The following is a 26,429-nucleotide window of genomic DNA, read 5'->3' on the forward strand; positions in this document are numbered from 1 at the left end:
TTTGAAAATTGACACTTTTTGACAGCTTTTTCAAGAAATGACATCATTTGACAACTTTTCCAAAATTGATACTTTTTGACAATTTTTTGTAGAAATTGACACTTTTTGACGACTTTTCTAAAAATTGACACTTTTTGACATGTTACATGAAAAATTGCACTTTTTGACAGCTTTTCCAAAAAATGGCATTATTTGATAACTTTTCCAAAATTGATATCTACTTTTTGACAATTTTTTTTTAGAAATTGACATTTATTGACAACTTTTTCAAAAATTGACACTTTTTGACAACTTTTTCAATAATTGACACTTTTTGACAACTTTTTCAAAAATTGACACTTTTTGACAAGTCACATAAAAAGTTGTCAATTTTTGACAGCTTTTCCAAAGAATGACATTACTTGATAACTTTTCCTAAATTGATATCTACTTTTGGACAACTTTTTTAGAAATTATTTTTTTTATAGAAATTGACAGTTTTTGATTTTTTTTGACAAGTTATAGGTAGGTATAGGTATAATATATTGATACTTTTTGACAGCTGTTCCATGAAATGACTTTATTTGACAACTTCTCCAAAATTGATACTTTTTGCAACTTTTCTAAAAATTGACACTTTTTGACTAGTTTTTTTTTTAAATTGACACTTTTTGAGAAATGTACAAAAATTGACACTTTTTGACAACTTATCCAAAAATTTCCACTTTTTGACAACTTTTATAGAAATTTGCACTTTTTTACATTTTCTTCAAGAATTGACACCTTTTGACAAATTTACAGAAATTGCACTTTTTGCAACTTTTCTAGAAATTGACACTTTTTGACAATTTTTTCAAAAATATTGCCACTCTTTGACAACTTTTCTAGAAATTGACATGACAACTTTTTCAAAAATTGACACTGCTTGACAACTTTTCTAGAAATTGACATTTTTTGTCATTTTCATCAAAAATATCCATTTTTTGACAACTTATCCAAAAATTTCCACTTTTGACGACTTTTATAGAAGTTGGCACTTTTTGACATTTTCTTCAAGAATTGACACCTTTTGACAAATTTACGGAGATTGCACTTTTTGCAATATTTCTAGAAATTTACACTTTTTGACAACTCTTTAAAAAAATTGCCACTCTTTGACAACTTTTCTAAAAATTGGCATTTTTTGTCATTTTCTTCAAAAATTGCCACTTTTTGACAAATTTTTTTACAAATTGACACTTTTTGACAACTTTTTTAAAAATTGACAAAAATTCAAAAATTAACATGTGACTAATCAATAAAACTGGATTTGATTGATAGCTGCATGGTGTAGAATTTTGGATGGGAGCATTAAGAAGATTCTTCCCAAGGTGGACCTATCTTCGAAGTTGAAGAAGACGATTTTTGAAATGCCGTAGCACTTCTATATTTTAGACTTGGGCAACCTATGAACATAATTTTTCTGTTTTGTTGATGGTTTTATGTTCCACTAGTTAAGTCGGCGAAAACTGATAGGGAATTTTTTAAAGCTCCTTTCAAAATTCTATGATGTGGCATGTCGGTTTTTGTTTTTTTTTTTCAATTTTTATAATATTTAAAGCTCAACATTCTTTTAGAAGTTTCTTTTTTTTTCGAAATTTTAATTCGTTTTAATAAATCACGAGTTGACGTTTCAATTTTTTGTTAGGGTCAAAAAAGAAAATCACCAGCATTCTTTTTTTTCTCGCGAAATTTCAACTTATTTTGATAGGTCACAAGGTGGCTTTATAAAAATTGTACGCAACCTCTGACCGAATGCACAACTTGAAAAATTTGCTACGGCCCCTTTGTACCACTTTTGAAAACGTTTATGGCTGATTTTGGTAGGAAAAATGTAAATTTGAGCAGAAAAGGGAAAATGAGTTCAATTCAGAAGCACTCTGTTTTATTTTTCGGAGACCGATCGCCGATCGCCATAAATATGCAAAACATATCGAATATTATGTACCTGTACCACATTGATTAAATATATCTCGACCATTCGAGTCATTATATTTCGTAATAAAACACGTCCATCCCCCTCGCATACAAATTACGAATTCGCGTACAGTTCGTACTCGTACATCGATTATTCAACATATTTACCGTTCAGTGATCATAAAATTAGTCAGAGTTTACGTTTTGATGCGGATTCTTTAATGCGAATTGCGTCTGGATAGTGCATAGTTTCATCCCACCAATGTATATCGTCGATTCAGGTCATTATTACTTACTCGTATTCCACTTTCACTTTCGTTCGGTCATCGCAAATGTTATAGGTAAAAATCCATAGTGTAATACCTATACCGGTAGGTATAAAATTTTGGTACCTACGTGTTGCTTCGAAAATGACTCATAGCTGATTTTTTCTTCTTTTTAGATACTTAGAGGTGGGATAGGTTAGTTTGAAAACTTGTCCATCGTCTTCCATACAAATACAATAAGAATAGTTGAATGAGCTGAAGTAAATTTATCATTATTTTAAACAGAAGAGGAAGTATATTGTGTGTAAGTAAAGTTCAACTGGACTGGATAACCTGAGGTGAAATTTTTTTTTAGCCACTGTACAACACAAGGCAGGTGTGTTGTAAGTAGGTATTAGATCATCTTGTAACACCTCTGAACGTGAGTCGAAGTTCGAATACGTTTAGGTGTACTTTTATGAAGTTTGAATCCTTTGGTGAATTTATTAGGCAATTCTACGCCAAATCAAACAATTAAAAATTGCACAATGGGTCATCAATTTTTTTCAATATGACGCAAACCGGAGGGCTTTGCGATTTTTTTTTTGCCAGAGATATGAGCTTTTAAAATTTTACAAAATGGTGTCGAAGGGTTATCTTAGTATGATGATAAAATCAGTGTGACTTTTTCACTAAAAATAACCAAAAAAGTTACAAAACGGATGCAAAGCATTTTATAATAAAGAGAAAAATCACAAAAAAAACATCAAATTTTTTCAATAGAATTTCACGTAAAATATCAAAAAAGTTCTCAAGTGGTAATGAACGACAGTGAGTAATGAATATTTTAAGAATAAAATCTCCCACCAAGTACTACAATCTTCCTGTATTTTCCTCACGTTGGTAGGTACTCATAGGTAGGTAGGTATAACTATGTTTATCTTTTGGAAAGTGTTAACATTATGTTCATCCATTAATTAAAAATTACACTCGTCGTAAAAATTGACAGAAAATGTGAAATTATCATTGCAAACATAATTAAAAATTTATTTTTACTTATGCACTAGTTAGTTTAGTAATTAGCAGGGTTAGTTTCCGTTAATGAAACCAGCATATTATAGGTACCTACTCGTAGATTTCCTGGTAGAAGTGAGTATATTTTTCTCCATCTGATAATATTTTTATTAATTGACGACTACGTGTAGGTATCTTTACACCGTCAAGCGAGTAATTCATCTAGACTTCGTAATGAAAATCATTTTTATTTGGCTAATATACTCGCTTATTATTATGTGTAATACCTCAGAGGATCGCTTAACGGCTGGGTAATCATAGCAAAGAAAATATACACCGGTCGGTATCGTGAAAGTATATTCTGTATTTTTGACAAATCACGTCAACTCTTTACGTTCGCACGAATCTATCGTATAGGAAGATTTTTGTTTTCAAGAACTTTATGAATTATTATGATATTCGATTCTGATGAATTGCAAATAGGTACATACATCAGGTAGGTATGAATATCTGTAGACTTTGGATGTTAAGAGCAGTAAGTATGGTTCTCCTCGAGAAACTCTGGTTACCTTGTAGATTCAATCATCTGTTTTTTTTTCACGCTTCTAAGCTACAAATTGTTCGTATACTTGGATCATCTTCGTGGAATCCACGCTCGAAGAACTAATTAATGCTATGTACCTACCTCTACCTGCCATTCTTTACAGGTACGTATGAATGCGAAATAATTGCAATTGTAAAAAAACGAAATTACTCGACTTTCCTTTCCATATGATTTTTTTTTTCAATGTTAGCGGAGAAATATTTCGACAGAATTTCTCGTAGAAGAAATCAAACTATAGATTAAATCAAGTGATACGTGCGCAATTTATTAGCACTTTTTCTCTTATTTTCCAACTACTGACTACTCTACCTTTTCAAAAAGCATAACGGTTACAAAGCCGCGACTTTTCACTAAAATTTATCAAAGTCTCGTTTCATGCCAAAAATAGCAAAAAATTTCGCTTTTTGTAAAAAATTTTCCAAAAAATAACGTTGTTTTATTGAAAAAATTTCTATAATTCTGAATTTTTTCCAAAAATTATCTAAGTTTTACTTTTTTAGTTGAAAATTTCAAAAAAGTATCATTTTTTGGTAATAATTGTCAAAAGCTCTTTTTTTTCATAAAATTTCAACTTTTTTCGAGAAATTGCTCAAGTCTGGCTTTTTTGCCAAAAATTTCCAATAACAAAAAGTTTAAATTGTTTACCGGAAAGTTGCAAAAAAAAAGGAAAAAAACCTATGTGGCCAAACGCCCCAGAAAAGAATCCATTTTGGAAACTTTGAATTTTTTATTCCCTTATCCTGTTGGATCATCACTCCGAATCACCGTTTCATCGAATTTCTTCAAACCCCCCCCCCCCTTACGAATTCTCGAGTCCGATTTTTCACATTAATGTTCCCGAAACAACCATTTCCTTGAATTAATTTTCTTTAAAAATTTAATTTCAAAACGAAAGAATTTTTACAAATGGGTATTAGCAAAAAAATCAAAACTTTTAGGCAATATTGAAATTAAATAAATGAGTCTTTCCTGCAATTTTAATGCATAAGTAGGATGTATTTGAAATTTTGAGAAACAATTTGAAATTACCTAATATGTACTTTTAGGTGAGTTATGACAAGAAGAAAAACAGGTCGACTTTTTAATAAATTGAAGGGTTCCTTTCCAAGTCGGCCTAAGTCCATTTTTTTCGTTTCGAGAAAAACACAAATAAGTGTTTTTCTTGCCCTTCCGCTTCAATAATAAATGATGTGATTATATGGTTGTGAAGCTTGATCTTTCTGCTTTAAAGTACCGTATTGGTATTTTTTTAATTTTGCGTATTTTCAGCTCCAGAGCGCGTCAAACAGTCAGAAAAAGTGGACTTAGGCCCATTTGGAATTATCTGATGTTAAAAATTTCGAAAAAGAGCTGAAAAACGCGTTTTTTCTAAAAAAAATTCACGAATCATTAATTTAATACATTTCTGAAACAATTTCATTCGAAGCACCTTCAAATTTTGTCTCTCGAAAATCGTTGAAAAACTTGAAAAAAAAACCGGCACAACCGCACTTGTATACAAATACTCGTAAAAAATGGATTTAGGCCACTTTGGAATAATCAGCTGTTTTTTCGAGCCGGCAAAACAGCGCTCCTGAGCGAAAAAAGTAACGCCAGGTGTTGGGACAAGGTGATAAAGGTGTTAACCGACCTGTACCAGCAAATGGCGCTGCTAACTCAAAAATGATAAAAATGGACTTAGGCCGACTTGGAAAGGAACCCTTCAATTATTCGACAAAGAACCAGGCTTTTTATGCAATTTTGACGAAAAGTCTTATTTCTTTTAAAATAATTTTTACTAAAAGGCAGCATTTTTTGCAATTTTGGTCTTTTGTAAACAAAGTACCTACACCTAGGTAGGTAAATACAATTTTTTTCTGAAATTTTGACAAAAAAATTAAAGTTTTTGGTGGCTTGATGGAAAATTTTTTTCTATTAATTTTGACGAAAACAAGATTAGGTATAGACATTTTTATGATTAAAAAAACGCAGGTCTGTTTTTATAAACCTAGTTTTTTTTTCAAGTACAATATTTCGCAATTTCAGCTAAAAAAAAGTAAGATTTTTTGATAATTTTGATAAGAATAAACTGATTTTTTTAAAGTTTGACAAAAGGAACAGATTATATTGCGACTACAAAGCCATGCTTCCGGATAATTTCGACCCCCAAAAAACAGGGGTTTCCACGATTATGAAAAACAAACCTTTTTGATAATTTTAATTTAAAAAATAAGATTTTTTAACAATTTTGAGAATAAATGGATCCTTTTTACAGTAGCTCTTACTCGCAAAGAAGTACTTGGAATTTTTTGCAAGATTAAAAAAGTGGAACTTACTGATTTCCTTTTTTAAAAAAAAACTTTTTGCTACCTACAAAAAAGTAAGACTTCCTGAAAATGTTGGTCAAAAAAATGTTTAGTCTACAATTTTGACAACCCTTTTTTTTGTGAAGTTTGACAACAGAAAACAGATTTTTTGGCCATAGAATTGCAAGACTCAGGGAATTTTGAAATTTTAATCTGAAAAAGTTTTCTTTTTCAATTTTAACAAAAACAGACTTTTTGACAATTTTTCAATTTAAAAATAAAAAACTGGGTTTCTTAAAAATTTTGACAAAAAATGGGTTCTTTCTTGCAACTTTGACACCAAAAAAAAATTTCTGCTAATTTTGATCAAAAAGAAAGTATTCATCTTTTTTTCTTTTTTTTTCTCTGGTAATTTTGACACCAACCTGCATACATAAAACAGATTTTCTGGGACAAAAAAACGATACGTTCTGGAAATTTTGACCAAAAAGGAGGTTCAAGATTTAATGGATAGAAAAAAATTTTGAAACAATTCAAGTTTCATTTTTTCCCATATAAAGGTATCGCTCTTTAGCAAGAAAGTTGCCAAAAAGTATCTTTTTTTGCTAATAAATTTTCAAGTAGATAGTCCTACTTTTTAAAATTAAGTCGGGGAGCCCACTTATGGATAAATTGCACCCCCCCCCCGTCGATCCTCCGGGACAACTTTTTCCTTAAAGGGGGAGTCCTAAGGAACATTTCTAGCCCTAGTACTCAAAAAAAAAGTGGTCCTACTTACAAAATGGCGGCCATTTTGATTGATAGGTCAGCCGAAATCGCAGAATTTGCGTTCCAACATAGGACTTGCACAACATTTTTTAAACTGTACAAAAGTAGATCGAAAGATCAAGCAAAAATTCATCACCTGTCAAAATTTCAAGTGCTAAAGTGCGTTTTTCGATTTTTGGTGAATTTTTAAAAATCCAATTTAGGCCAAAAATGAGGGAAAAAAATAAAAAATTTACCAAATCGACCAAGAAAGCTGAAATTTGGGATATACCCTATTTTCGACATGCCAAACCGATTGGAAACTGTTTCAAACCGTTTTGAGCATTTCTGGAGCCTCCAGCAGATTTTTGAAACTCGAAATTCCCACAAAATTTCATCAAATGGAGTTGGAAAGCCGAAATCAATTCTGCACCCTAATTTCAATACGCTACGAAGTCAGCATCAGGGGAATTTCAAGTCGTTTTGGAGCATCCATCGATTTTTTGAAAATTACTGGGAGCCTCCATCAGATTTTTGAAAGTTCAATTTTTCACAAAATTTCATCAAATGGAGATGGAAAGCTCAAATTTACTCTACATTCCAATTTTAACACCCTCTGAAGACGAATTTCTGGGAGGTTCAAATCATTTTGGAGCCTCCATCGACTTTTTTAAAATTACTGGAGCCTCCAGCAGATTTTTGAAACTTGAAATTCCCGAAAAATTTTACCAAATGGAGTTGGCAAGCTGAAATTTACTTCGCAAACTAATTTCAATACGATATGAAGTCCACTACATGGTGGTTTCAAATGGTTTCAAATGGTTTTGAAGCTTCCAGCTACTTCTTTGGAATTTCAATTTTCCAAAAAACACCATACGACCTCTCAAAAAGTGGCTGGAGGCTCCAAAACGACTTGAAATCCACCAGCAGACGACTTCGTAGCGTATTAAAATTAGTTTGCAGAATGAATTTTTACTTTCCATCTCCATTTGATGAAATTTTGGGAAATTTTCAGTTTCAAAAATTTACTGGAGGCTCCAGTAATTTTCAAAAAGTCGACGGAGGCTCCAAACCGATTTGAAATACACCTGCTGTCGACTTTGTAACGTATTGAAATTAGTTTGCAGAATGAATTTCGGATTTTGGGAAATTTCTGATCTCAAAAACCTACTGGAGACTCCAGTAATTTTCAAAAAGTCACTGGAGGCTCCAAAACGACTCGAAATACACCTGCAGTCGACTTCGTAGCGTATTGAAATTAGTTTGCAGAATAAATTTCAGCTTTCCAGCTCCATTTTGGTGAAATTTTGTGGAAATGTCGAGTTTTAAAAATCTGCTGGATGCTCCAGAAATGCTCAAAACAGTTTGAAACAGTTTCCAATCGATTTGGCATGTCGAAAATAGGGTGTGTCCCAAATTTCAGTTTTCTTGTTCAATTAGGTAACATTTTGATTTTTTCCCTCATTTTTGACCTAAATTTGATTTTCAAAAACTCACCAAAAATCGAAAAACGCACTTCAGCACTTGAAATTTTGACAGGAGATGAATTTTTGTTTGATCTTTTGATCTACCTTTATACAGTTTGAAAAATGTTGTGCAAGTTCTATGTTGGAAGTTTGAACACAAAATCTGTGATTTCGGCTGACCTATCAATCAAAATGGCCGCCATTTTGTAAGTAGGGCCACTTTTTTTTAGTAGGTACAAGGACTAGAAATGTTCCTTAGGACTCCCCCTTTAAAAAAAAAGTTGTCCCGGAGGATCGACGGGGGGGGGGTGCAATTTATCCTTAAGCGGGCTCCCCGACATGGCATTGGGATATCCAGAGGGGGTGTGTATTGGTTGCACCATTAATTTCTCATGTTGAGCATTTTGCCAACTTTTTTATTTTAAGGGGCAAACATTTTTTTTTAATTAAAAATTTCCTCATTTATTGATTCTTTATTCTTTTTTAAATTAAAAAAAAAATTAAAAACTGGTGGAATCATTTTGACCTCTCACTGACAATTGTGTGTCCATGTCCAACTTGCTCGTGCACAGCAATTTGGGTATCCTTTTAATTTAACTTATTTAAGGGGCAAAAAATTTCGAGCTTCTGGCCTGTACAAAAATTGTTTAAAAATTTCTGCCCCTTAAAATAAAAAAGTAGGCAACCTTCTCCACATGGCAAATGAACGGCAGAGCATACACGCATGGGTACTGTGAGGTACTATCATGCCGACATTTGGTGTACGTGTGAAGTCCAGAAATCACTGGCTGGTGATTTCTAAGTACTTTGTCAACAACATCTGTTGTTGACAAATACTTTTTTGGTAAGTACCTTTTTGACCGCGCATTAAGAAGGTACGTTCATCGTTTAAATTAAATCTATTCCTAACTTCGGTTAATGTTTGAATCTTGTAAAATAATCTAATGATTAATTTCATCGTTTAATACAGTTCTTAATAATTGATAATCTTTTGTTTCAAGTAATTGTGTTAAATAACTATCAAAATAAAACTTTACTTTCGTGAAAATAGTGATTCGTCTATTCATTCGCGAATTCGTGTGAACTTATCTTCTCGTGGGAAGAGCAAACTGTGTAAACGACTATTTGGATCCCAGGGAATATTTTGAGGAAATATTTCAGCAAGTTATCTTTTACCGTTTTCCACCGAGAATCTCTAAGTTGTACTCTCACAGTACCAGGAGTCGTTACTAGCTTATCACTCGTTTCTGCGGAGTCTGCGGAGCGATCGCAGGAAGAAACCGGTTTGTGACAATTTGTCAGCATGTCGGGGTCGGCGGGTCATTTATTTATTTTTTGGTGATTTTTATGCAATTCAATGTTTTGCTCTCATTGTGTAACTTTTCTGGTCAATTCAATATTTCCCCTCGAAATACGTGTTAACGTTCTTATCACGTAATATTAGGCTTACTAATGTAATAGCAATTTACCATCAACTTGACCATAGGCAAAAAGTTTTTCAAACCTAGATTTTAAAGGTTGAAAAAAAAAATAAAATCATATCAATTAAAACCATGAAGAGAATACGATTTAATGAGAGGAACCAGTGATGAAATCTTTTTCAATCATAAAAAATTGAAAACATAGCCAGCTTATGTTTCCGAATCGATGTTTTCGTTGTCTAAATGGTTGAATATTTCCAATATGAAATCATAGACGGTTTCTCTGGCATCGCCACCCCAAATGAAATCCATATGGTTAAATAAATGCTTATCTATTCGATAACTGGCCACGACATTTGGTAATTGGGTTTGCAAAAGCGATACATCCTGAAAAGAAATTAAATAGGAAGGTATGTGTAATTGTGTAATATGATTGACATTTTTCCAACTTAGCGATTGTATGTATATTTGCGTGGTCCTTGAGCATTTTACTCACTTGAGAAGCTATATGAACATCGCCATCGCTATAGAGTAAAGCTACCGGTGCTGTTACTTGACTTAAATTGTATTCCGGTGGGGTTCTTGTTCCGTACACCATGATATTTGTTTTTGGTCCGTAATCAAATTGCATAAATTTTCCTAGCTGGCCGAATTGCGTCACGTGTAACAGTGTTTTATACGATACTCCTCGTGGTGTTGCGTTTGAGTAGTCGATTGCAGGTTTCTAAAAGATTGGGCAGAATGAATTAAAAAATTATAAATATCAAAACACTCTTTTTTTTCAAAAAAAAAAAAAAATACAGTTAGAGGGTTTTGATTTAGTTTCATATGGTATAACGAATCATTTTTCATTGAACAGAATTTACTCACATGATGCTGCTTTGTTATACTAGTGAAGCCGAGAACATTTTGCATATAAAATAAACATAAATGGTATAAAGGAGAATCGATACGACACATAATTCTAGACGCTCTATTAGACAAATCATTTCTAGGAAAGAATTCGTTGACTCCGTGATGTACATGCAAGAACTGTAACAAAAATGTATTCATATTAGTTTGACAATAATTTATTTAAAAAAAAAAAAAAATGGGTTTGAAGGTGACTTATGCATTACTTTTAAGTAAGGACCATAACGAGCCAAGATTTGTTGAACGTTTGATTGAGACGAGCTGTTGAAAAATACACCTGGAGCCAAGGCAATGACAGAACGAACTTTTTCATTATATTCGGGTCTTGTGGAGCACATAATCAGGGCATTGGTTGCTCCGATCGAATGCCCTATGATATCTACTGCTTTGTGTTTGGTTAGATGTAAAATGTAGTTGATTACTGCTGGCATGTCGTAGTATCCCATTTCGTGAAAACTGCATTTACAAAAATCCTTGTATTAGTGATTGGAGCATGAAAAGAAAAATTGCAAAAATGCTGAAAAGTCAAAAATTTGCCAATAATTGCCAAAAAGTCCAGCTTTTAACCACAAAAATATCAAAAAATATCAATTTTTAACGAAAATTTCCAATTTTTTCAAAAAAATGACCAAAAATCTTTCCTTTTGCGAAATACCTATTGCCAAAAATTCTAGCTTTTTTAGCCATTTTTTTCACCATAACATGGCCAAAAATTACGAAAAAGCGTCGTCTTTTTGGTCAAAAATATACAAAAAATAGATTACTTTTCGAAAAAAAAATGCCAATTAAGTAGGTAATTGTTAAAATTGTCAAATTTTTGTTATATGAAATAATTTTTGCAATGCTAAAGATTTTCACTTTTTTTTCAAAAATTAATTAAAATTAAAAAGCTTTGCTTTTTTGCCAGAAATTACCAAAAAGTATAATTTTTTGGCCAATAATTCGCAAAAATCCTCATTTTTTTGCAAAAAATTTCAAAAAGTTCAACTTTTGTTGTCCAAAAATCTTGTTTTTTTTTCAAAAATTGATAACAATTATAGCATAGGTAACAAACAAAATAACCACAAATTACCTAGGTCTTTTTTTTCAAAATTACAAAAGGTTTCACTTGTTTTAAGAGTTGACCAAAAGACTCGTTTTTGCCAGAAATTGCCAAAAACACCCACCCCATCCTATGTTAAAATTGTAAATATCTTGCCTAATTTTTTTTCCTACAAAAATCTTTGATTACTTTTATCATTAAATTACACTCATTATAATGTTATTGATTCTTAAGTTACCTAAAATTCCAAAACTTGGCGCTTTTCGGTGATAATTTGAGATGTGCTCTTGAATAAGTATTGCCTCTATTATCAGCTATCCAGACATCGTAACCTTTATCGGCTAGAATGAATGCTATAAGAATTGTTCGATAATTAGCACGATTCGATATGTACTAGTACTTCAATAAGTTTTTTAAATCTTATATTTATTTACCCAAATCGTATTCTGGTCCTTGTAACACCCACGAGTCTGATGCGAGAAGCAAACCATGTTGTAATAAAATCGGCGTCCCTTCGCTGGGTATTCTGAATACAGAAATGAGAAATCCGTCTTCTGATATTACATTGTGATGTTCTGCTGTGTAACCGTAATGTTCTATGTAATCCGCCTGTATTGTGTTGAAAAAAAAATATATTAATTTTTAGTTTGATTTTTGTAGTAAAATTCGTGGAATAATTCGGATCGCAGCTGAATTTTTTTTGGCTATTTTCCTTGATATTTTTTTGAAATTGGCAGTAAATGAGCAAAAACTGACACTACTACGTTCCAAAATATTCCATCTGTTTTAGGAATGATGGATATCTTTCAAAATTTTTGCTTGATTGATGCGAAATAATTTGGGAAAAAAATTTTCAAAACTGGAATTTATCACAAAATAAGCGATTTGAAAATTTTTAAGAATCCCAAAAGTGATCTTGGATTTTGCAATTGGAAAAAAAAGGGAGATTTCTAAAATTATTGGAAAATGCGAGTCTTGACAATTTTTTGTAAAAAGCAAGGCTTTATGGCAATTATTGGCAAAAAAATTCTTTTTTGCAATTTTAGTCAATTTTCATCTTATAAAAAAGGAGATAGGGCTTAGATATTTTGGTAAAAAAGCGAAAATTTTGTCAATTTTTACAGAAAAGAAGACTAGGCAATTTCAGCAAAAAACAAAGTCTTTAGTTAGATAATTATAGGCCAAAAAATAATATTTCGCAATTCCTGCCAAAAAAACAAAACCTTTGAACAATTTTTGGTAGAGTTAAATTTTTTGGAATTTTCTGCAAAGACGACAATTTTTAGCCATTTTGCTAAAAAGAAAAAAATGATATTCTTATTTTAGAAAAATCGAGAATTCTTGACGAAAAGCAAGGCTATTCCACAATATTAGCAAAAATTAGAAGATTCTGTGGCAGTTTCCAGCAAAAAAACTGAACTTGGGGACTTTTTGGAATTTTTGAAGAAAAGTGAAATTTTCTAGCAAATTTGCTTGAAAGTGAGAATTTGGGTCAATTTTGGCAAAAAGCAAGACTTTGACAAATTCAGCAAGTTGCAGGACTTTATGACAATTATACGGAAAAAATGTATTTTTTTCGAAATTTTGGTCAAAAAAGCGAGAATTTTGGGCAATTTTGAGAAAAAAGCAGAATTTTTTGGGATTTTTTGCAAAAAAAGACAATCTGACAAGGGAACCTCTTGAGGTGTCCGCCTCCGATTTGAACGGGACCACGATTTTTGGAAAGAGCATGTTCTAAAACCCCCAAATCTAAATTTTCAGCTGTCCAAGTTCGATTTTCGATTTTTGGCAAATTTTTGAAAATCCAAAATTGACTATTTTGGTGATATATGCTTTTTTTTAAAAAAGTACGTACTTGATCAGTAAAAATGTTCAAAATAAGTCCTAAAACTCATATTAAGCCCCCAAATCCAAATTTCGCCATTTCCAGCCATTCTGGGGCCTCCAGCGCTATTTTTCAATTTCTCCAGAATTTTGAATTTGCTCCAGAAGGCGTGAATATGAAGTTGGACAGCTAAAAATCGAGTTGTGTGTTATACTCAAACTGTTTAACGAATTTATTCACATTTGAGCCGATTCTGGAGGGGACATCTCAAGTGTGCGTTTTTGACCAGCTTTTTTCATACTTAATAAAAATATCCAAAAATTAAAGGGAGGCCCAAGAACCCAAGAAAGGCTGGAAATGGCGAAATTCGCTCTCGTGTGGTTAATTAATAGATAACGAAATACAGCGAATCGCGCAAATTTCGAAAATTTTCTCACAAATAAGGAATTTTTGGTTTTTGTATATTTTTATTTTGAAAAAAAGCTGGTCAAAAAACCACTCTTGAGGTGTCCCCTCCTGAACCGGCTCAAATGTGAATAAATTCGTTAAACAGTTCGAGTATAACACACAACTCGATTTTTAGCTGCCCAACTTCATATTCATGCCTTCTGGAGCAAATTGAAAATTCTGGAGAAATTGAAAAATCGCACTGGAGGCTCCAGAATGACTGGAAATGGCGGAACTCGGCCTCAGGGGGTTTGTTGTGTTCAAAATACAGCGTTTTGCGCAAATTTCAAAAATTTCCTCGCAAACGGTAAAATTTTGATTTTTTTGGATTTCTTATTATGATTCAAAAAGCTGGTCAAAAAACCACTTTTGAGGTGTCCGCTCCAGAATCGACACAAATGCGGATAAACTCGTTAAACAGATCGAGTATAACTCACAACTCGATTTTTAGCTGCCCGACTTCATATTCACGCCTTCTGGAGCAATTAATTCAAAATTCTGGAGAAATTGAAAATAGCGCTGGAGGCCCCAGAATGGCTGGAAATGGCGAAATTTGGATTTGGGGGCTTAATATCAGTTTTAGGACTTATTTTGAACATTTTTACTGATCAAGTACGTACTTTTAAAAAAAAAGCATAAATCACCAAAATAGTCAATTTTGGATTTTCAAAAATTCGCCAAAAATCGAAAAATGAACTTGGGCAGCTGAATTTTTGGATTTGGGGGTTTTAGAACATGCTCTTTCCAAAAATCGTGGTCCCGTTCAAATCGGAGGCGGACACCTCAAGAGGTTCCCTTGTGAGCCATTTTTTTGAAAAAGCGAAAATTTTTGAGAATTTTTGGCAAATAAAAGCAAGACTTAACAATTTCATAGGAATTATTTTGTAAAAAATTATACTTTTCCACAATTTTTGTTGAAAAAGTGATTTTTTGGAAACTGACAAAAGTGAAATTTTTGGGCAATTTTATTGAAAAATGTGGGCATTTTTGGAAAATCGACAATTTTACCAGTTCATATAGCAAAAACCGTGACTTGGGAAATTTTGGCAAAAGCAGAGATTTTTTTGTCATTTTTCGCAAATTTTTTTCTCCAAGCTGTATGAAAAAATTAAATTTTTGACCATTAAAGAAAAAGTACTGTCTTTTTGTCCTAATTTCGGACACAATCAGTTTTTTCAATTTTTCTGATAGAAAATAATACATGAAAGTAAAAGCAAACATATGTTTTTTGATTGCTTAGATCATGGGCTGTCTCCCTATAATGCAAAAGTTTTCATCTTATGACATTCATTTGATCATTCAGGCGATTATTTCCTGTTTCCTAATGCCACATTACCACATATTAAAGCCCAATGAAAAATTCATCTATAAGAACCTAGCCAAGCATTTTGATGACAAATAAAATGATACTAAATCATCATGATAAAGTAACTCTCGATGAGGGGAAAAATATTCCGTTTATTTTATTATTTATTTTTGCTAGAATAAATTAAAAAAACTGTAAAAAATCGAGATCTTATTTCGGATACCATAGATAGGTACTCAGTTTACTATTGAATAAATTGCTAATAGGTACCTACATACTCATTTATTTGTCGTTTAATCTTAATTTTGACTGAAGTAATGAATTAATGACATAAATTTTAAACCATTTTTTTTCTTTTTTTTATTGTAAAAAAAGTAACTAAAAGTTACTTTTTGTAACACTAATTAGGTATTAATTGTTTTGTTACTCACTGTATTATTGAGCACCTTCGGCGGTAATTCCTTGTGCACTTCGCGTTGAAAAGGTCTTCTTAGCAGTTGAGCATGGCTGAATAAAAAATTCCATAAGAAAATAACTAATCCCAAGCATACATTCATTTCGCGAGCATCACTTACTTCCAAAACATATAACATACGAACACCGATGAAGCATATCAAAATACTCGAGCTTATTATTCAGCATCTTGTATAGGTACCCAAGTTCATCGATTTCGATTTACATACTTACATATGCCTACATCCAGTTCTCGTTATTGCATTATTTCAAGTGAAAGGTGAGTGCTGCGAACATGTTTTGAGATTAATTCGTCTTTCAAGTCGTTTTACGTATTTTTTTATGCGAACGAAAATGTTATGAAACACATCGTATGTATAAATACGTTGGTGTTTCATTCAGAATTTATTATGATTTGAGGAATATGCATCGATATTGATGGGAATATGACTGAGTTGATCGGATTCGAAGTCACCAAAATATAAAATATGGTTTTACATATTCAACTCGTTCAATCAAACGTATGCAATTTGGCATTGAAGATGAATTCGGTGATGAGGACATTTTTACGTTATTTTCAAAATAACAGACAGTCGTCTGCGGTCTGCCTAATGCCTATCATAAGTAAATAATTTCCATCTTGGTGTTTAACTGTTTACAACCTGCTCACGCAGTCACGTGGTGTCTGTGTACAACTGTATCAGACTATCAATCAGCTGTTGTTCGTCGTACCTAGATTCGTTGCCATAGCAACGGAATAACCATACTATCAACAATCTGGTCTAGAATTGAATTCGTTGAAATAAGATAGAATTTCGACGAATTTATTCTCCTCTCTATTGTACATAGATTTATCAACAACAACATGAGTGCCAGTGCGGATAAAGAAAAATCAGAAAATCGTCCGAGTTCGAGACCTTCGTCATTTCGCAAAGTGTCCGCTTCCGGTAACATTCGCGAAGAAACTGATCAACGAAGAGAAGCTCTCTCGCTTATCAGACAAATGTCTGCTCGTCCTTTGGATGACGATTCGGACGAATCTTTGGATGAAAACCACGATCGAGAAGACGAAGACGACGACGACGATGTCCAAGCTCCAATGCCGGACGGTGCCTACGATCCGAAAGAATTCGAACAAATACCAGCTCCTGCTGAAATCAAGGAACTTTTCCGATACATAACCAAGTATACTCCGCAGCACGTAGAACTAGAGTACAAGTTGAGTCCTTTTATACCGGATTTTATTCCAGCTATCGGAGATATCGATGCTTTCATCAAAATACCTCGTCCGGACGGAGTTCCCACCGATATAGGATTGACTGTTTTAGATGAACCTTGTACCCAGCAAAGTGATCCGGCTGTATTACAGCTACAGCTGCAAGCAGCCACTAAACAATCTTCGGCTAAACGTATCATAGTCAAGAGAGTCGATAACGCTGTGAAAAATTACAAAGCTATTGATCGATGGGTGAAAGATATCAATAATTTGTATAAAAGTAAGCCTTCTTCGTCGTTGGTGTATAGTAAACCTATGCCTGATATTGATACTTTGATGCAAGAATGGCCAGATGAATTTGAAGAACAACTAGCCAACGTTGGATTGAGCAAAGATATTAATTGCGATTTGCTTACTTACGTAGATATCGTCTGCGCTATGACTGATATTCCTGTTTATGAATCTAGAATTGAATCTTTACATTTGTTGTTTTCTCTGTACGCTGCTATCAACTCTTTGCAGATTAAAGCTGATCCGGCTACCGCCGAGTTGATCGATAATTAGGGTTGAATTTTTAAAAGTGTACAGCACACGTATAGGTAAATTTATTTACTAATTAATCGACTAAATGCGAATTAAATTACCTACCTAATTGTAAGTGTCGTATCGACTTTTATAATATAGATAATTTTGTTTTTGTATGAAGGTTACCAGTACCTATTTTTGAGAAAATTCTAATTAAAAAGTGTTCATACGAAGATAGAAGGTACCTATGTTTTAGTTTCATTCCGTTTTTTTAGATTTATTTTCCTACATTCTTCGATCACAAACTTTCATGCAACCAACCTATCAAAATGGCTTAAAATTTCGCCAGAAATTTGAATATTCGGACGAAAATAAATTCAACGCATATTTGAAGAATTTGAAGCCCCAAAATCGGATCATGATTCTTGGGATTTTTGTTTTTTTGAAAAAGTGTCATGAGACCAATCAAAATGTACGTGTTAAAACTCCTCTAAAAATTCAAATATTCCGACGAAAATTTATTTCAAACATTTTTGAAAACTTTCGAACCCCAACATAGGGTCATGATTTTATTTTATTAAAAGAACAATAGTTACTATGTACAGATTTATTTTATTAAAGTTTCAACAGCATTCATCATATACATAATGTACCAATATATAGTACCTACATAATATGTAACAAAATGCGATCCGATTCAATAAATAAGATAGGTAGGTACCAAAGAAGGTACAAATCTCTGCAGATCATGGCAAATTAACTGACATTGAAATCTTATCAAAACATCTTTGTAATATTTCTGATAGGTAGGCGAAATAAGTAAAAACATTCGATCATAGAGGATCTTTGCCCAATAATCAATATAAAATGACATCATCAATTAACTAAGATTAAGGCTATAATTAATTAAGTGGAGACACCACCATGTAAGCAACGAGGCACTTACCAAACACTGCTGACTGTCTCACCACCTCTTTCCTTGCCTACCCCAATAATAGTGGCTGTAGGTGGCTGCTTTACTTACTTTATTAGAGGACTCGTAAACACACGCACCAATTTTTGGATACCATGGATTATCCCAAATTGGCTGCAAAAGGTAAAATGATAACCGAATGTTGGATCATTCTTAAATAATTCCAACTTAATTAGTAAAATGAAACACATCAGCACCAAGCGAGTATTGGGCCTCTACGAAAATACGAAAAACAATGTGACTTGAGATAAATCCCTGTCACATAAGTATTGATAAATAGAATTACCACCCAACTTCCAAGGTTGACGAGACTCCTGCCACCGCAAATAGCTGGAATCAAGTGATCGTATGTACTTTTGTAACCTTCAAGTACATCTTCTAACACACCCTATATAATTTCCCACCCACACATCTTTACATTATTGATTATGGGATATAAAAAGAATGACATAAGGATGCATTATTACATTATTAGAATAACCACCTAAGCGGTGAAGGCATATTGCACCATATCAATATAAAACTTTAGAAGAAATCAGCTGGAGGAATTTCAACGAATTTCCCTTAAAATTTGGAGGGTAGAAAAATGATTTTTTTTACTTTGAGGGTATACTTTGAGCCCAAATCATCGAAAAGTTGCCCAAAATTTTTTGAAAAAAGTGCAAAAGGACTCATCTAAATGTACTACAATTTTGGAAGAAAATCTAAAACTTCCATCAGCGATTTCTTTGCGCAGTTTTGAAAAATTTTGAAGCTAAAATGAGATTCAGGAACCGACATTAGAGTACAAAATTTTTCAAAAATGCTCAAAATATAGGTATTTTTATTGAAATATTTGAATTTCTGGCGAAATTTCAACACATTTTGATCAGTCACCTGACACTTTTACAAGATTCATGACTCGATTTTAGGGCTCAAAATTTTTCAATAATGCTCAAAATACATTTTTGTCGAAATATTTGAATAAGTATCTTGTGAAATTTCAATATGATGTATGACACAAAAAGTAGTGCTCGGTGGCTTTTATTTCTAAGTCGAAAGAGCTAGTGAGATGAATGAAGCGGTGTTGAGTAGGGAAAAATAAGGGCTTTCAAGTTTCAAAAGCGACTTTGAAAATTTCATGCCCATGCACAGGGAGTCCACAAATTGAAAAACCGGTTTGGTCAAAAAATTCAAACTGATTTTTATTGGGCATGGTATTCTACACACTAAGGCGACAAAAACGTGATATGAATTTTTTGAAACCAGTTCATCAATTTGCAACCAGTTATCGAAAATTACCTAAAAATTGAAGATAGAGAAAAAAGTTTAGAACATTATGTTGTAGAGTGTGAAAAGTTGAACTATTTTTGCTGATCAGATTTTAAAACCAGTTCATGAATTCTCAGCAAGCCATTGAAAGTTAAGTGGTTGCAAATTAATTAGCCAATTTACAAAATCTGATCAGCAAAAATAGTTCAATTTTTTACGCTCTGCAACTTCTGTTTCAAGCTTTTTTTCTTTATCTCCAACTTTTATAGTTGATTTACGCCCTACAACTTTTGTTTCAAGCTTTTTTCTCGATATCCAATTTTTAGATAATTTTTAATAACTGGTTGCAAATTGATGAACTGATTTTAAAATCTGATCAGCGAAATTGGTTCAATTTTTCACGCTCTATAACTTTTGTTCCAAGCTTTTTTCTCTATCTCCAACTTTAATAGTTGATTGATTGTCAAAAACGGGTTTCTAAAATGCGAACCAATGAACCGGTTTCAAAATGTGATTGAACAGAATTGTGTAACTTTTCAAGCCCTACAACTTTTGTTTCAAGCTTTTTTCTCGATATCCAATTTTTAGATAATTTTTGATAACTGGTTGCAAATTAATGAACCGGTTTTAAAATCTGATCAGCGAAAATGGTTCAATTTTTCACGCTCTCTCTCTACAACGTTTGTTTCAAGCTTTTTTCCCTATCTCCAACTTTTATAGCTGATTGATTGTCAAAAACGGGTTTCTAAATGCGAACCAATGAACCAGTTTCAGATTGAGGCTAGATGGAATTGTGTAGGTAATTCATCACGCCCCACAACTTTTGTTTCAACGTTTCAAGTTTTTTTTCTCAATTTCCAATTTTTATGTAATTTTTGATAACTGGTTGCAAATTGATGAACCGGTTTCAAAATCTGATCAGCGAAAATGGTTAAATTTTTCACGCTCTACAACTTTTGTTTCAAGCCTTTTTAGCTTTTTTCTCCATCTCCAATTTTTAGGTGATAATAGTACATTGCGCCAATAAAAACCGGTTTCAATTTTTTGGCCAAACCGATTTTTCAATTTGTGGGCACCCTGTGCTTGGGCCTGAAATTTTCAAGATCGCTTTTGAAATCCCTTATTAGTTTTCCCTACTCAACGCCGCTTCATTCATCTCACTAGCTCTTTCCACTAGAAAATAAAAGCCACCGAACACTACGTTTGTGTCATACTGTATTGTAAAGACGAGTCGTATAGGACACTTTTTCAAAAATTCCAAAAATCGGCCCGATTTTAGAGCTCAAAATTTTTCAAAAATGCTCAAAAAAAATTTTCGTTGAAATATTTGAATTTCTGTCAAAATTTCAACCCAGTTTGATACATAACATGTCACTCTTTCGAAAGTCTTGAAAATTATCAGCCGATTTTGGAGCTAAAAACTGTTCAAAATTTCTGGAAAAATTCCAAATTTCCAACGCAGTTTGATAGGTTGCAAACATCCCTAATGAAACAGAACTTTCGCTGTTGAAAGTGATTTTGAAATTAAAATTTGATTTGAAAAGAAATGAGAGCTGTTAGAGAAAACTGTAGATGGAAAAGAATCTTACGATCTATCGAAAGATTTGGAATTAGAACCGATCTTTGAAAATTTTGTTTGTTACTAATTGCAAGGCTCGTTTTTAAATAAATGAAATATGAAATTAATAAATGAGCTTGAAAATTTTCGTCGACTTGACTGTTAATTTCTGAAACAACAATTAGGTAACTTAAAAAATTCGCAACGACTTTAATACACATCTTCTCAATTTATTTATCAATTCTTCCATTTTGCAATGAGATGATTTAATTCTCCGTAGCTTAAAAGCTAGAGTTGGTAATAAGCTTTTTGCTAAACTCACTGGTTTAATTGAGTTCGCATGAAAACTAGACAGCTAAGCCAAGCTTATTAGCTGCAAAGTGTGCGTAGCTAGCTGCCTTTTCTACAGCTATAACCGCTATTACATAGCTAAGTAGTACATGCCTCTAATTTTTCAGAATTCTCATTATCTTCATATATATTACATACAATAATTGAAGAGCTCTATTCCAAAGTGGGATGGATTTTTCAAAGTAAATTTTTCTACAAGTGATTGTTCTACGTCCAAAGAAAGGAAAGGTGCACCGACCTTTGGAAACAGAACAAATTTCAGTATCAAAAACTTTAAACGCATTTTTTGGAGGAAAAAATGACTTAACCCACTTTGGAATAGAGCTCTTCAATTATTCATATCATTTTCAAGTTCACATTATCTACAACTTATAGAACTTTTAATCAATTTTTGGAATTCTCAGTGTCTCTAAATGACAAATTTTCATATTTTTTTTAGAATTTCCATTGTCTTCAAATATAAAATTTCAAACCAATTTTCAGAATTTGCCTTTGATTCTAAAATTATTAAATCATATAAAATATGTTAAGAATTCGCATTGCCTCTAAATAACACGAAAAAAATATGGGTAATTTTTACAAAAAATGTTGACTACATATTTAGCACAATAACCAGATCCCATACAAAAATACATAATAATAAGTATGATAAAATTTGTTTTGAAAATCAGCAATTTTCAACTGTTCAGTTACAATAATAATTTTTACTGTAATCTTATAGTAAAAATCATCATTTTAATAAATTTTTCTATAACATTAGTAAAAATCATTTTGTTTTAATAATTTTTACTAAAGCATGATAATAAAAATTACATTAACCAAGTTCATTTTAAAGTAATTTTTATATCATAAAAAGTAAAAATTACTCATCTCAAGGTAATTTTTACTGTACTTACGGCGCTATAGGTATAGTAAAAAGTATTTGAATAAGTGAAATGAAAATTCATTTAGCAAAATGATATCATCATATTTCATAACTTTGTTTTTATAAATCAAAATGAGGGGGCTACAGGGTTCAAAATTCGTTTTTTTTTTGCACCAGCATCATGTACTCACTCCACAGCATTTACCTATCCAATATTTCCAACGAAAATTCCGTCACCTATACCTACCTACCTGATGGGGATTCGAACCTGGGACCCTACAATTCCTATTCCTACCTACATGCCCTAACCATCCGACTACGAGTTCACATGGTGGGTTAGGGCATTAAAAGAATATATTTGTTGGGTAAACGCCCCACCAAACCACTCCCACTTGGAACATACAGCTAACAGATGAGGGGTGTAACAGGGTACAATGAGACAGCTGATTTGAAAAGCGGAGATGGAATAGACTGGGGGTATAGCAGGGTACAATGAGCGGCAGGTGTTTTGCAAGTCCCCTTTTCCCTTTTTTAGGATTTAATGCATTAAAATAATGAACTAAAATTGCAATTACTCAGCAATTACCCATCCGAATTGAATGAAAAATAATCTATTCCCTCCGCCTTAATGATTCTCAAATGGTGTCCAATAGGTACAAAAAACGGTAGGATAGTTTAAGAGAACATTCATGTATAATGAAATTTCATTTCTCAAAGCGAAACCAATAGTGTGCTACGCACACTAAAAACACGCAAACCTAACCCTATCATTGTAAGAGAACGCAGCAATCAATCGAATTTTGCTACAGTTAGGTTAGGTTAGCAGAAAATCGATCGGGATTTTGCTGTAGTTAGGTTAGGTTAGACTTCGTGTATTTCCGTTAGGTTAGCCTTCGGGCAATTCCGTTAGGTTAGGTTAGCGTTCGTGCAACTCCGTTAGGTTAGCCTTCGGCTATGTTCGAGTACTTTGAATAGATTCGTCTTTCAGAGCTTTTCTACTTTATTCGATTTTAGAAAAGTTCAAAGCTGTGTAATGAAGAGATGGGAACGAAAATGAAATTCTGACGAAGAGATAACACGGATTTATATGTGACATGTGACCGATGGAACTGAATGAATGAATGAAGTGGATAAATTCGATTTTCAACAACCTTCGGTGCTTCAGTGATGGTCACTTGAAACCTCTTTCACCGAATTTTTTCCCATATTAAGAATGATTTAGTTTCTATTTTTCTCCATTTCCTTCTTCGTAGCGAACTTTACATAAAATTGCTATAATTTATTTGATGAACGAGAACTCGTAAAATTTCTAAAAGTTGAGATCAGAAAAATCGAATTTTCACATTAAAATTGATGCTGTTTCACTTTTCAAATCACAAGTTTTCCAAAGAAACTTTTTTTTGGTAATTTTTGGCAACAAAGTTCTGAATTTTACAATTTCTGGTAAAACAAAACAGTTTATTGTCAAATAAGACAAGACTGACTAGACTGACAAAAAAAGTAAGACTTGAAATTTTTTACAAAAAATAAAATAAAATTTAAAAAAAATAAAAAACAAGTAGGTAGGTAAACCTGGTAAACTCAGTAAAATCCAAAATCCATTAATGAATTTTAAATCGTCAAAATCCGTGTTTAAAAAAAAACTTGATACGATAACAAAAATTTCAAATTTGAACTTCGAAGTTCTAAATTTCTGTACCTATACCACCTGAAAAATGAAACCACCAGCATTGGTGATAAATAGCTCTCCAGAAAAAGTTTTACTCAGCATTAAATTAAAGGATTTTCGGTGAAAACCAGACTCACTCCTGCGCCGGTCGGAACACGCTCCTTATAAAAATTGTAAAAAAATGTTGATAATTATTATCAGCATTTTAAAACAAAATATGCGAATAATTTCAGTTATAATGTGTCTATTTGAAAGTGCTACCTAACTGTAAAATCAATTCGTACCTATTCCTATTGGTTGAGATGAAGCATCACCACATCAAAGATTGTTTTAACGTTAATTAAATTAATATTACCGACGATTTTTACCCTCAAGTTACCACTATTCAAGAGAAATTTGATGTGAAAATGAATCATCTACAGTACAATGATATCACGAGCCAGGTAGGCTTACACGAGAATCATTTCAATCCTCAAGCTGAGTCGTTCAGTTCTCGGTTGCACTTACAAACACACAATATCGTCGATAAATTGGGTCATGCATCAATTTTACCTCATCAAGTTATCAACGATACCTCGAGATACCACTTAAATACAACCTTACAGAATTTCGATTCGATGATGAGACATAACAGTATCTACATCAACGCCAAAGCTGAATCATCTACAGGCGAGTCGAGCTTCAAAGAACAAGGCAGAGGTAGCCTGAGTGCTGAGAAGAAAAATAGTCATATATCGTACAATAATCAATTACTCGATACAACAACGAAACTACTGCATAAGAATTTATCCAAACAAGACAACGAGTATTTGAAATTCTCCACTAGTATTTATTCGTCGATTGCGGATAAGTCTTCGACGACATCCAGTAATATTAGTACCTGTGCCAGTTTGTATAAATCCAAGTTCATGGTAGTCGATGTTGGAACTATGACTGATCCTTTGACTCTTGAAGAACAAGAGAGGCTGAGCCAATGGGAAGGTTTTGCTGCTCTGCAATCGGGAAATAAAGTTGCTGAGTATTTGACCAGTTTGAGGGAGTTTCTTAAGGTTAGTTTGATTCTGTACAAAATCTGCGTTGAGCTTGTTTTGAATTATTTTCACTCGAGTTTATTGGTATTTTTTTTTTTTTTTAATTTTATTTATTCATTTTCAAAATAATTGTTTATTATTATCATTTGCAGTGTCATCTTTCACTATGTAGGTAGTGCTGATGCAAGTTGATTATTATTTTTCTGCTTCGTAGAAAATATTTTGCGAATTTTACTCCTTATTCTTTTCATTTTATTATTGATTGTTCGATTTGAGTATTTCATTTTGAAGTGAGTAAGTATCATCGAAAAAAATATTTATTTTACTTTGAACGATGAAAATTTATTTTTATTATTATTTTTTTTTAGATTATTAGATGCTTCTGTATTACTGATTTTTTTTGGGCCACTTTTGACTATCTGTTCTCTTTTTTTCATTCAAATCATTTCACATTTCTATTTTATTTTAGCATAGAGCTGATTTTAATTAAGATTTCTATTCTTCCAACTCGCTCCACGATAACTTAATTTCAACCTATTATTTATTTCAGATCGCACCCCCCACCGAAGGTAGAAAAAGACAAGGCTTAGGAGACGTTCGAATCGTGACAGCTCCCGATGGCTCAAGATTCTTTTGCTGTTCCGAATGCCATATGGCCTATCCTGATAAATTCGTCCTAGAACAACATCTCGCCAATCACAGAGTCCAGAGACGATTTATTTGTATAGTTTGCGGCGCAGGATTAAAACGTAAAGAGCATCTGGACAGACACCAACTAAGTCACAGTGAAGAACGTCCTTACACGTGTGACACGTGTTCGAAAACTTTCAAAAGAACCGAGCATCTTGCCAGACACTACATCGTGCATTCTGGCGAGAAAGGTCACGTTTGTTCGGAATGTGGCAAAGCTTTTTATCGTAGAGATCATCTGCAGAAACACACTCAGGGTCATATTACCAAAAGATTACGATTAGCTATTCAATCTACTACCTCGAGCTCGAAAGCTATTTTATAAAAGCTTCAAACGACGGCCAATTTTTAATTAATTATGTTTTTATTTTACACAATATACTTAGAGTACTTTTTTTTAGTTACCCCTTTCTTTTATATATTTGAAAAGTTTTTATCTATTTCAATTTTTACCTTATCGATAGTTTATAGAATGATATTGTTATAATGAACTTGTTTTTCAGCTTGAAATAAGACAGTTATTTAAAAATCTCGTGTGGTTAATCATTTCAACGCTGATCCCTTCTATGAATATTGTGCCAAAAAAAAAAAAAAACAT

General features: G+C 32.7%; 3 protein-coding genes across 3 annotated transcripts; 2 read left to right on the plus strand and 1 right to left on the minus strand.

Moving 5' to 3' along the window:
- Positions 1-9,841: 9,841 nt before the first annotated feature.
- Positions 9,842-15,918, minus strand: LOC135842097 (lipase 3-like). The gene is made up of 7 exons (XM_065359445.1): positions 15,681-15,918; positions 12,106-12,280; positions 11,910-12,024; positions 10,836-11,085; positions 10,588-10,749; positions 10,214-10,441; positions 9,842-10,104 (listed from the first exon to the last, which is right to left on the minus strand). Exons 1-7 carry the CDS (start codon positions 15,840-15,842, stop codon positions 9,928-9,930), a joined length of 1,269 nt encoding a protein of 422 aa, XP_065215517.1. The 5' UTR covers positions 15,843-15,918; the 3' UTR covers positions 9,842-9,927.
- Positions 15,919-16,401: 483 nt separating this feature from the next.
- LOC135842103 (intraflagellar transport protein 46 homolog) lies at positions 16,402-17,720 on the plus strand. The gene has a single exon (XM_065359460.1). The coding sequence runs from the start codon at positions 16,568-16,570 to the stop codon at positions 17,480-17,482; it is 915 nt and encodes a 304-aa protein (XP_065215532.1). The 5' UTR covers positions 16,402-16,567; the 3' UTR covers positions 17,483-17,720.
- Positions 17,721-24,455: 6,735 nt separating this feature from the next.
- LOC135849771 (zinc finger protein 138-like) lies at positions 24,456-26,398 on the plus strand. The gene is made up of 2 exons (XM_065370348.1): positions 24,456-25,159; positions 25,692-26,398. The coding sequence occupies exons 1-2, from the start codon at positions 24,518-24,520 to the stop codon at positions 26,154-26,156; spliced, it is 1,107 nt and encodes a 368-aa protein (XP_065226420.1). The 5' UTR covers positions 24,456-24,517; the 3' UTR covers positions 26,157-26,398.
- Positions 26,399-26,429: the final 31 nt, after the last annotated feature.

Source organism: Planococcus citri, chromosome 1 (genome assembly GCF_950023065.1).
Source record: "Planococcus citri chromosome 1, ihPlaCitr1.1, whole genome shotgun sequence".
NCBI lineage: Eukaryota > Metazoa > Arthropoda > Insecta > Hemiptera > Pseudococcidae > Planococcus > Planococcus citri.

Bases quoted from the DNA above. Each gene is read 5' to 3' on its own strand.
- LOC135842097 (XM_065359445.1), bottom strand. From the start codon at position 15,842: ATGTTATATGTTTTGGAAGTAAGTGATGCTCGCGAAATGAATGTATGC. The intron at 12,281-15,680 runs GTGAGTAACAAA...AACACAATACAG, and splicing joins CGAAGGTGCTCAATAATACA to GCGGATTACATAGAACATTA. The intron at 10,442-10,587 runs GTGAGTAAATTC...CCAATCTTTTAG, and splicing joins GTATAACAAAGCAGCATCAT to AAACCTGCAATCGACTACTC.
- LOC135842103 (XM_065359460.1), top strand. From the start codon at position 16,568: ATGAGTGCCAGTGCGGATAAAGAAAAATCAGAAAATCGTCCGAGTTCG.
- LOC135849771 (XM_065370348.1), top strand. From the start codon at position 24,518: ATGAATCATCTACAGTACAATGATATCACGAGCCAGGTAGGCTTACAC. The intron at 25,160-25,691 runs GTTAGTTTGATT...TATTTATTTCAG, and splicing joins GTTTGAGGGAGTTTCTTAAG to ATCGCACCCCCCACCGAAGG.